Source organism: Sceloporus occidentalis, unplaced genomic scaffold (genome assembly GCF_023333645.1).
Source record: "Sceloporus occidentalis isolate IW3139 unplaced genomic scaffold, rSceOcc1.0.p SCAF_22, whole genome shotgun sequence".
In the NCBI taxonomy this organism is placed as follows: Eukaryota; Metazoa; Chordata; class Lepidosauria; order Squamata; family Phrynosomatidae; genus Sceloporus; species Sceloporus occidentalis.
This window is the reverse complement of record NW_028317002.1, coordinates 10503277-10515039: the sequence shown is the minus strand read 5'-3', so window position 1 is coordinate 10515039 and position 11763 is coordinate 10503277. Positions and strand designations below refer to the sequence as shown.

The 11763-nt window shown below is 36.8% G+C and overlaps 1 protein-coding gene across 1 annotated transcript; it reads right to left on the bottom strand.

Annotated features, from left to right (window-relative positions):
* Positions 1–3336: 3336 nt before the first annotated feature.
* Positions 3337–9929, bottom strand: LOC149301007 (uroplakin-3b-like). Its single transcript, XM_089484513.1, has 5 exons — positions 9905–9929; positions 8049–8192; positions 6422–6502; positions 4364–4493; positions 3337–3469 (listed from the first exon to the last, which is right to left on the bottom strand). The coding sequence occupies exons 1-5, from the start codon at positions 9927–9929 to the stop codon at positions 3337–3339; spliced, it is 513 nt and encodes a 170-aa protein (XP_089340639.1).
* Positions 9930–11763: the final 1834 nt, after the last annotated feature.

The window sequence follows — 11763 nt, the reverse complement described above, 5'->3', positions numbered from 1 at the left end:
CTTAGTGTATGTTTATCCGCCGCCATATTCATTTATTTGTTATTCGGTTTGACGAACGAAAAAACGCAACATTCTGGAACAAGTTTAATAACTACCATGTCCACTCATTTTTAAGAATAAGATGAGTTTAATCTAGGTTCCTGAATTTTCTGCAGTGTAGACTTCTTTATTTCTTCTCAGCGCACATCGCTCCTTTTATATTATTGCGATTTCTGAATCCTAGATCTGGAGAAAAGTGTCTTTTTGATCTTTTCAGTAAGAACAGCACGTGTATTTTGTTACCAAATTAAGCTGAGGCTAAGTATACTTTCTGTGGAAGATGACACATCTAGGTACAATCACAATTCTATCCTTATTGCTGTACCTAATAAATTATAATTGGGTCCTGTGAATTTTTATTGATGCAAATTGCTTAAATAACTCTTAATAATTGCTACATAGTGCTGGGATAAGCATTAGCATACAAAAACAACATCAACAAATCCTTTCAGTAGTGCTGAACCTAATACTTGGCTTAACCTGGCTCATTAGGGTCATCCTTCTCTTCTTCCCTTGGGTCCCCATGTTCATCTTTACAGACACATGCAATCACTTTCAAGTTGAATGCTCTACATTAAAACTTAAAGCAGTGATATTCTAATGAATTGTGAAACACAGAATATTTAAATTTGAGAGATGATAAAGATGTGTCTTACATGCTAAAAGATCGGTACCATTACCATATTTACTACACTTGTATTTGAAGGGGATATGTAATGCTGTTTTTGGTTATTTTTATTTTCCCTTAGCTCTATACAGTAGCAGTACTGGATTTTCTCAACTCAGCTCTTCATGGATAACCCATATCTGCTAGACTGTGAGGAAATTAAAATGCTGGGGTAGGTGTGGGGGTATATACTACTCCTAGGGTGCTTCAGAGCACTGGTGGGCTTAAGGAGAGAATTTCTTCTTGGTGTATGGCAGCGAAAATACACAGAAGAGTATGTAGTTCATTCTATAGTGTTCAGGTTTATCCTGGCATACAAATATGGGATATTTTAAGCAAATGTTTACGCTATATCAAAAAAAAAATATATTAATTTATTTACATTATTGTTAATTTTATAAAATTGCTAAAGCAGTTATGTCCTCCATATTATCCCAAAATATGGGCATCGGAATAAAAATATAATTCATATGTAGACCTGTAGTAAACCAAAAAAGAAAGAAGAAAAGTGCTGTATAATAAAGGTGCTCTAAATAACCCTAAAACAGAGATCACCCATTTTCCTTGTTGAAAATGAATATTAATAATAAATAACCAATATAGGGTGAGCTAAAACAAATTAAACTGACACCAGCACCAAAATGATGTAGATACTTGTAGATGTCCTGAATCAGGGGAATTTTCAAAAATTCTTCCATGATACCTCAATTTACATAAAAAGAAAGACTATATCATATAACACAAACTATGGTTGTAAATTGATTCAGAAAATTCAAGGAATCTCATTTTAAATTTTTTTTTTTTTAATATTTCTGAGTCTGCTGATTTATTGAAACACAAGGGAGTCATGTATAGATCAGCTACTTTGGCTCTACACGACATATAAATAAATGAAGATGGCCACAGGGCCTGTTAAAAACATAAATACTGCATATTTTAGGGAACTGCTTTCATTTACTTTATTAGCTTTTTTATTATATTTTACCTTGGCATTGAGACTTTCAAGTAAAATTATAGAGAAAGGTAATGTATTTATTTATCCATGCTTTAAAGGGACACTCCATGTTTTATATACATATGATAGCTGCTTGGTCCTTTTAGATTTTCATGTTTTCATTATGAAGAATCCCCATATGCATTTGCCCCTTTCCCCAACCCAGCTATTTCACACATCTTCATCCCCAGTTCCCTGTAGTGTTTAATGTTTGAATTAGAATGTGCCAAAGAGATGTAGCAAAATCTTTTGATGTACATGTTTATTATTAAGAGGGTACAAATATAGAGCAAATTGGTGAAATACACAAGGTTTTCTTAAAATATTGAACAGCATGGGTCGAACAGCATTAATGTAAAGGCCATGCCTTGTGGAAACACTATAGGATGATTAGACAGGTTACTGTTCTCCAGTTTTCTCCCCATGGAGAATTATACTTATATAATTTTACAGGACAAATTAAGCTATTTATTGTTAGCTTACCTAGTTTAAGAAAAAAATGATGCATCCCAGCACATTATTCAACAGTTAAAACACATAAAAGCCGAGTTCCCTTGCTCCCACCAGGAGATAACATATGCTTTAACACACACACACTACTATACATACTCAGTGTAACACACACACACACATTTACACACTTACACTGAAATATACCACACTCAATCACATATCACCCTATGACACCTGACTCCCTCACACCTTGTTCTTACACACCTTACTCCATTACACCACACACCTCACACTGTGCAAGCAGCTGCACAATTACAGGGCAATTACAGCAGGGCTTTGCTAAAGAATTAAACATTTTAAGAATTCTGGAGCAGCTTACATGGCAATTGATCCTTGTGTAAAAGATTCTAACACATTTAACATCTCTTTTAACCCTAGTAATATGAAATAGACCATATATAATTATTGGTATAGGCAATAGTCAAAGATATGTAATCATTGTTCATAAATAAATGATTATTAAGATATATTAATATGTTTCAATGATAGGCTTGAAGGTTTCCTTGACCTTAAAATATGGAATGAAGGATTTGCTGAACAGGCATTCTATAGATAGGATAGAAGCTTGCTAATGCATGGTATAGTTGTAACTCTAAAAGGGCATTACAGTATGCGTACAGCCACCACCTAAAATAGGGTTTTGACGTGTAAAGATCTTAGTGAGCATGTTTACCCAATTAGGTGAAGACCAATAGACTGACAAGACTGACATCATTATTCAAACCGTGTATATAAGTTAAGGCCTTGGAGAAGCATAGGAGGAGAGGTAGAGGGGAGATGTACTTGCCATCCACGGACTCTTCTCGTCCGAACACTCCCTCCCTCCATCCTCAGGAATGCATAGGACAGATGTCATGAACTAAATTCCTCTCCAAGGTTTTGTAAGACTTGTTTTATATTGTTTTTGTTATCTACTTTTTATATTCTTCTTCTATTTTTTGTTCGTATTAAATGTTTTACCTTTGTTTGCATCTAAGTGACTCTGCCTATTTTTGACGCACATACATTTATATGTGTTCCAATTATTTGAAGTTTGTATTGGCCTTATACATTTTATTACACCTTGCTCCCCTGGTGGTCTAATCCATAGCTTTTTGAAGCGAATTAGTTGTCTATTGCTAATCTATGCAGTATAAGGAACAGTGTAGCGTTCATATGCTTGGTTGGGTGCATAATGTGTTTTGTAATTCTTCATATCAATCCCCTTTTGCACTGGTTGAGTTGTTTCAGCTTTCTTATGCCAGGAAATGCCCTTGCTGATAAAAAAAAATATAAAAATATTATTTAATTGAAAATCATACATAACAATTCTAGAGCATTAGTACTATTTAAACAAATATTATATACTAATTAAAATGAAGCATACAGGCTATGGAATTGTATGATAAATTATATAGTATATTGTAAAATGAATACAATTAAACTGAAATAACAACTAGCTCACAATCTTTATAATAAAGTACTAAATACATAAATAATGTAGATATAAATATGCGTTCAGCATAAACATAAATTCAGATAAATGACTAGTCTTTTGTCTGTCAGAACCTTAAATCTCTACGAATGGAAAAAACACCAAGCTACACACCAATTGACAATGATGGTGATAATTGCATAATAAATAAATATCACCAGGATTGAGTCATTAATGCCATTAATGTGTTTTATTTGTATGGATTATAGTTTTCTCTTACACTTCCAGATTCCTCCTTGAAGCCTCCATCTTTTTTATTCAGTTACTTAGGATAGAATAGTAATAGGTTATGACAACAGTGGGCGAACAGTAAAGTTTCTCTCCCTCTTGTTTTAACATTATCCCACAGCTGGAGCCATTTTACCAGGCAGTTCATTGACTAGCTGTGATTTTTATATTGGATACGGTTGTAATTAAAGTCTATATACAGTTTACAGATTGGGCATTGCTTGACCAGCTACATTTGTAGTCAACTACTGTTACAATATTCACTTGGCAGTCACCTCGTAAGCTCCTGGTTTTATTGATTGTCTTTTCTTATAGGGATGCATTCATATTTTATGAATAATAGGCATTATAGGCCAATCTTCATTTTGCTTTGCTTGAGAACTAGGTAACACATGATTATAAATCTGTATCAATGAGTGGCTGGAAAGCTGTGTAATTTTTTGCTTACCTTCTGACAATGACAGAGGCAATAAGGCAAGCGAGGAAAACTGCCAAAAGTACAGAGAGTATGGAGGTAATGACGATCATGCCTCCACTCCGCCTACCAGGCCAGGTGTCAATCGTAGATGGATCCTTCCCTAATATGGACAAGTAATTCATTATTTATTAGAATGTTTAATTAGAATTTCTGCCAAGCAACACAAGGTTACAAAAAACTTTCAGCTTGACCATCTAGGATTCCAGCCCGCCCAGTTCACACTATTTAACAGCTAAGGCTCATTTCCTCTTTGCCCTTGTGTTTTGTTCCGGCTACCAAGGGCATTCCTTAGCATCCTGTGTTCCTGTGTATACCAGGCTTCGTCTGACTTCCCTATTGGCTCCTGTTCCCTGACATCTGTACCCTGACTGCATTGATCTCTGTACTCCTGACCCCCGGTTGTCTGGTTACCCCCTTTGGTTACCGACTCCAACTTCTTTTTTGGATTACGTCTTTTGGATCACAATTTTGTTACCATGCTTTTGGTTTAATAAAGTGGTCTTTATTTTTTCTTTGCTTGGTTTATGATCCCTTACAGTAGATTTTCCAGTTTTGGTTTGTTAGTTAGGGATAGTTAGTTAGTTAGGGTTGGGGGAATAGACATTGATAATCTATACTAGTAAACCTTACCCTTCTCCCAAGGTTGATTTTATTACATTCCCCTCCATCACACACACACACAGGCTGCTGGAAGAGGGGGAGATAACTGTTGAATGCCTTAGTTAATATGGGGTCCTGTGGACCCCTTATTCATTTTATTAATATATTGTTTTACTTGATATTTCAAAAATGCCGGGGGTAATGTCTTTGTTTTGTGTGCTTCAGTTGAGGATATGAAAGGTTTCGTTCATCTCACACACCCTCACCAAACACGTACAAGGGTCACAGTTGCCTTTCAAGTGTTGCTGCATGCAGCCTTAGGCAAATCTGTCATTGAAGTTAACTGACCACTGTATCTTTTAATAACATAAACAGGTTTAAAAAAGTTTTAAAAAACTTGATTACCTGCCATCAGTTTAATCTTTGGAGACCACTTTGTTCCTACAACCGCAGTTATCAGCTTTCCATGTAACAAATTTTACTCTGGAAAGATACAATAATTTATTCATGAGCTACAGAATACAATCAAAAACTATATAGATTTTTGTAGTTTTGTATCTTTATTGGGTTATTTGACATAAGTAATTTAAAGGGCAACATTTGCATTCCATGTGGTCCATGCTATTATTTATTATGCAGCACAAAGCATATTAATCTTGCTTGATTCTCTTCACTATTTTTTGCTCCGGCTTCACATTTGCCTTCCAAAGGTTTTCCAAATAAAGGGCAAAATAAACTAGTTCATAGTGGAAAGAATAGATTCCAAGCCCCAGTAATAATTTAAAGTGACTTTACTGTTTTTATCTACTGTGATTGAAGGTAGACAGCTTTCCTGAAGTGGGTAATCCAAGAAACAGTTTACAAATAGAAGACTCTAACGGTTAGTTTAACTCAAGCAAACACTACACAAAGGCCAAAGATCCTCTCTATTTTCATAAATAAAGACAGATCTTGGATAAACCCCTCTGTATGTTATCTGCTCCTTCTGAAATGCCCCTCTGTGTATAGAACAGCAGGTGAGGGAGTAAGAGGGAAGCTAATGCAGGAATATCTTTGGAATGTGAGACTCTGCATGTATGTTTATTGATAAAGTCATCAAAAATTCCATGGTCATTTCAGGTGTCATGTCAACACTGTTGGAAGCAGTCAGTTGTATTGTTAACAACCATTTCTGTGCACCCTGAATACAGTACTGCATACCTTCCAACATTTCAGGTGTCCATATTGGGACACCTGCATTGAGGGTGTGGCTATTGACAGAGAAGGGGGCTAAAGGTGCTCATGGCCAGAGCTGGGAGGGGGAGGGCCGGCCGGCCGGACCAACTGCCCACCTTAACAGAACAGCCACATTGCATCGCTCAGGTGCAGAGCATCATGAGATGACCATATGGGATCTGCAATGGAGATCTGTTCTGCAACATCACGTACCTCCATTGATCTGGTCAGGGGAGATCACAGCATTCCCCCAGCCAGCCCATGGAACCGTAGGGCAGCTACACAGGGATTGCCCTGTGAAAAACGGTATACATAAAATACATAATGTTCAAGATATATTTTTGAGTGTATATCATTAGTAGTGATACTCTCCACCTTATTTGGGAAGATGACAGCAACTGTAAAAAGTGTAAATAACAAAACCGTCCCTAAATGCAATGGAGTTGTTATCTAGTGGCCATTTTTTCTGTGAATATTAGTGATTACAGTGAGGTGAGTGCATCCTTATTATATATAAAAGCTCTGAAAGATGACATTTTTGTCAGCAGAATGCACTGGCAAAACAAGATATTTATGTTGCACAGACATGTGTTTCCTGTCCAAAGTCTATACTATCTATATATATATATATATATGTGTGTGAGCCAACAACAGAGATATGAAGATACATCCATTAGAATTAAAGTAAGCCCCGATTGATTCAAAAAGATTCCCCAACCTAAAATATTGGCAGTAGCGATTCTTAGCTAGCTAACGTTACTATAAGCTGGTGACAGTTAAAAGTGTCATTGGGCTTTAAACATCCATCAGCGAGAGATAGGGCCAGACTCGGGGTAAGGAAGCATCTTTGCACTTTAAGGCCAGCCGCAACCAAACTATGAGTAATAATGTTTTTCTATCCTCAGAGCATGAGGATGCACACAGGAAACAAAAAAATCCAAACATTAAATTACAGGATTGCTTCTCTTTTAATATTTCTGCAAAAAATAAACCCTGCAGCATTTATTTGAATAAAGTTTAATGATTTAAGATCTGTACTACGTTCATATACATTACAAAGTACACATTGTCACCTGTTGGTATATGAATATTTTACTCACCTGTATGATAAAGATGTATTTAAAGGACCATTGCAGTAATCAGAATTAGTACATTTTGCATCATCACCAACCCGGGTAAAAGTGAAAGAATCAGAACACGGGTAGTTGCTTGAAGAAAGAGGCTGAAAATGATAGTACCCCTGAGCTGATGAAGAATAATGGACTGGAATAGACAATTGTTCATCAGCTAATGCTCCTGCAACTGTAAGGAAATCGGTAAAGGTTAATGTTGTGTTATTGTTTCTATTCTTTATGTTGTGTGCAAGTCTATCTTAGCCAGTCCACAATTTAAACAGCAAAGGGGTCTGGTTTGTCCCTGGCTCATCTCACACACACTAGCACCTGACATGTCCATCTCCATGTTCAGCTAGACAGAAGAGCAAGCAATTTAAACACCTGGTGATGCAGAAGATGACGGCAATTAAAACCAGGATGAAGAGAAAATGTAATGCAACGAAGTTTTCAAAAGTAGCGTGGTTTTCCTTCCTATTTTTGCATAAAATATTTTTTAGTAGCCATTTGCATGTGTTTTAGCTATTATAGCCCACTCTGCTAGAAAAACACTGTGATGTCTTATCATAAACAATAAAATGGCTCAGTCTTAGTCATTCAGCCAGACTAATGAAGGGCTATAAATTAACAGACCTTATTAGCATTGCCAAAAAGAATCACTTCAGGGTGGTGTCTGAGCAGGCCAAATCACCCATTAACCATATAAAATAGATTGCAAAATACCTTACCAGAGTTTTCTGCTATAACCAACCAAACATCACTGGCATTATAGCCATTGAAGATACATTGAGGCAAATCTAAAACAAACGTTGTGGCTGTAATATTTCCTCGAACAGAATGACCTGTGACTTGTGGAACATAGGAAGTGATATCTGTGAAACAAGAGAAATAAGGATACTAAATATATGTTAAGAATATGTATAGTAGAAAGGGGCAGATTAACAATGGGACATTTGTCCAAGGGGCCCCTGGTGGCAAGGGGCTCCCACTTGCTGCAGTGTAATTTGGGTATTTGTTTGAATTGAATACAGAATTTGTTGTTCTAGGAGGCCAGATGTAGCAACTCTTTTTCCAGAAACACAGACTCAGTTTTTGGGACACTAGGGCTGTCTTTAATGTGGGCAAAAGGGACAGCTGCTCCAGACCTTGTCAATCCTGGGGGCCCATTGCAGTTGCCCTTTGAGTCCTCATCAACCACGATTCCACTCTAGGTGGCCCAGGCAACCCCTGCCACCACTTCCATATTGTTTGACAGCTTACCTCTGCATTGCTTGCACACTGTGTTAGCTACCTCTCTTGTACCACCCAGGGGACGTAGAAATGCAGCAGGGTCACATTATGACACGTGACCCTGCTTTGTTCCTGCTTCTACTGGGTGGGAAAACAGAAGTTCTTCACACAGTATGCAACCAACGCAGGGGTAAACGGTGGGCCTGTATGGAAGTGAGCGAGCACCATTCACATTAGGGTCAGAAGGAGTGAAGACCGCACTGACTCTGATGACATCCTCCAGATGTGTGTCAGTGTGGCAAGAATTCTTTTTTGGGGGGTTTTCTTGGTGTGGGACAGGGAGTGGGGGTGATGGTGGACACCGGACAAATGCTTGCCCAGGGTCCAATGAATATTAAAAACGACCATGGGGACATTGCCGGTTATGGCAGAGGGAGTATCATACGCTAAGAAGCTCCTTTTGTAGACACATGTTGCAGTTAGTAAGAGTCAGTGTTACGGTGTCAGGATTTCCCAGGAACCTACTGCTACAAGAAAAGAGATACTCTGCAGGTAGGAGCTTGAATCTGTGTTTATGGCAGTCATTAGCTATTAAAGTGTGTTTGTATGTTTGTGGGAGTATCTCTTTAGGAATGCTTGTGGTTGTGCCTATTAAGCATGTCTGTTTGTGTGCATGCTTGCATGTGCGTTATGGCTTTGTGTGTCAATGTATGTCAGTGTACAAGGCCAAGTTAGCTAAGAGTGAGTTGTTTTGAAAGTATGTCCCTGTCAGTGAGTGGCTGTTCTGCTTCTCAAGCTAGTCCAATGAACCTGCTCAAGAGGCTCTGCCTATCTTGCTACTCCTAATAAACACTTGCAAGGAAGGAAAATAATGAACTGGAGCTTGCACAAAAACGGTATGAGGATGGAGAAAGAGGTATTACAATGGTAAAGCTATACTTTCCAGATATCCCTGGAATCCCTCTTTTGGACTCAAATCACTCCATCATTTTTACTTCCCTGATGTCCCTCTTTTCTAAAAGCTCAGAATGTTTTCTACAACCTCAAAATTCAAAGTAATGTGTATAAAACCACAAAAATGTCTTTACGAAATGGATTCACGAATAAAATTGTTTTAACAAATGTCTTACCCAGTTACATAAATAGCTTACGTTATTTTACAAATACTGTAAAAGTGTCCCTTTCAACCAGACCATTCAAATCTGAGATGCCCGGGACTAGTTTTGCTTGATATAACAAGTTTTGCAAACAAAAAGTCTCTTGTGTAGCCCTGCCTTAGAGATTACGTGTATACCTTACCCCACCCTTGAAAAATATGCTTTTCACTTATCCATTTCACCTTTTATTATTTTACCTGTGTTTTTCATATTTAACCACATTGTGAGTTTGTTGACCGTGCAGTTGCTCTCAGGATGCTAATGCATTTACTAATGCATTTACTACATAATACTTTTGCCTCATTTAAGTCCTTCCCTGTCTCTTTGAGGCTGTTCTGCACATTCAAATGTTTGAAAATACTATAAATGTCTGTATACTGTTAATATTTTTAGTGCATGAATGTCTTTATAGCATTTGTACTCCATCATAAAATAGTGATCAAAAATATTTCTATGATATTACTGATATCAGCTACTATAATCTATCTGTTAAAGAAACATTAAATAAATGTATATAGTATCAATTGCTCGATGCATTTTCCTTCCAATAAAGGTTGTTTATTCTGTGTTACATAAGGTTCAGATGGACGATCATGAAACAATCAAATTAATACTAGAGAAATACCTGTTCAGTTGGCATTACCTAAAGCTCTAGGGGTTGTTTCTTACAGACGTAAGTTGCAGGAGAGTTATAGTTTCAATCAGTCACATTGTGCAGTAGAACTTAACTGTTGTTATTCATTCATTCAAGTAAAAAACAGGAAATTAAGCAATGGTTTCTAAACAGAATTAGCAGAATTTGAAAAGCAGAATCAGAAACTGAAATTTTAAGAACATGTAAACCATAAATTGAGACCAATGTATATTATAATCTGTTTTTGGGATATTGAAAATGCCCTTGTACTTAAAAAATAATTTGGACTTGTGTATGCACTTGTACAGGACAGTTTATCACCACTCCTGTAATACATGTAATTTTCAACTATATTCAAATTATGGGGTCTCACAACAGCACCCATGAAAGGTAGCTGCCCAGATGTCTGTTTTAAACAGGCAGAGGTCTTGTTAGTGAAGAAAATTGATAAATGCTGAAATTACAGTAACATTTGAAAAGTAACCTCATATCATGGTTTTATTAGAAAAAATTACCTGCAAAAGAAGTTGAAAATGTTGCAGCAAACAGCCATAGTCTTAAATTTTGACCCATCATTGCAGTAATCTCCGGGGTTTTTTTCACTCGGTAGATATAATGTATATTTCATATGAGAAGCTCAACCAACACACAACAATGCTTCTTTGATGTCAGTAGTTTCCACCCAGAATATGTAGTCAGGAAAGCCCACATTTTTTACATTTTCAAGAGCTTACTGAATTAACATGTTCATCAGTACTCTGGAGAAATGTTTAAAAAAGTCAATCGAGTTAATTTCTTGAGGCGTACCAATGTTAAGTTCCCAAACAAGCGCTATGAAATGTTGCTAACCCTTAAGATTGGTTGTCATCATGGTAAAAGTGCAGTCAAATGATGTAATATGGGAAAACCCCAAAACAAGACAAATAATAAGCAAGAAGGAAAATCCTCATGTTTCCACACAAAAAAATATGTTTCCACTTTTGAATAATCTTTCTGTAGAATGATGGACTTTAAGTTGCTTGGGAATTGCCTTATAACCCTTCCCTGATTGATGAGCAGCAACAATTGCCTCTCTAAGATCATTACAGATGTCTTTCCTCCTTGGCATTGTGTTAACACACACCTAAATACTCCATACCAGCAAACTGCTAAAGCTTTATATAGGCTGTCACACTTGTTGATCATCAATTAATCAAGGGCATTTGATTAGCAGCACCTGTCTGTTACTTAGTATCTTAATTCCAATGGAATCAGTAAGGGTGTACTTAGGTTTTCACACATGGCTTCTCCATTTTGGCTTCATTTTTGTAAAATAAATCGTGACACAGTGCCATGTGTTGTTTTTCATCTGAGGTTGTATTTACCTATTTTTTAGACCTGGTAAGGAACAGATAATTGTTATTATGTCCTTATATGCATAAC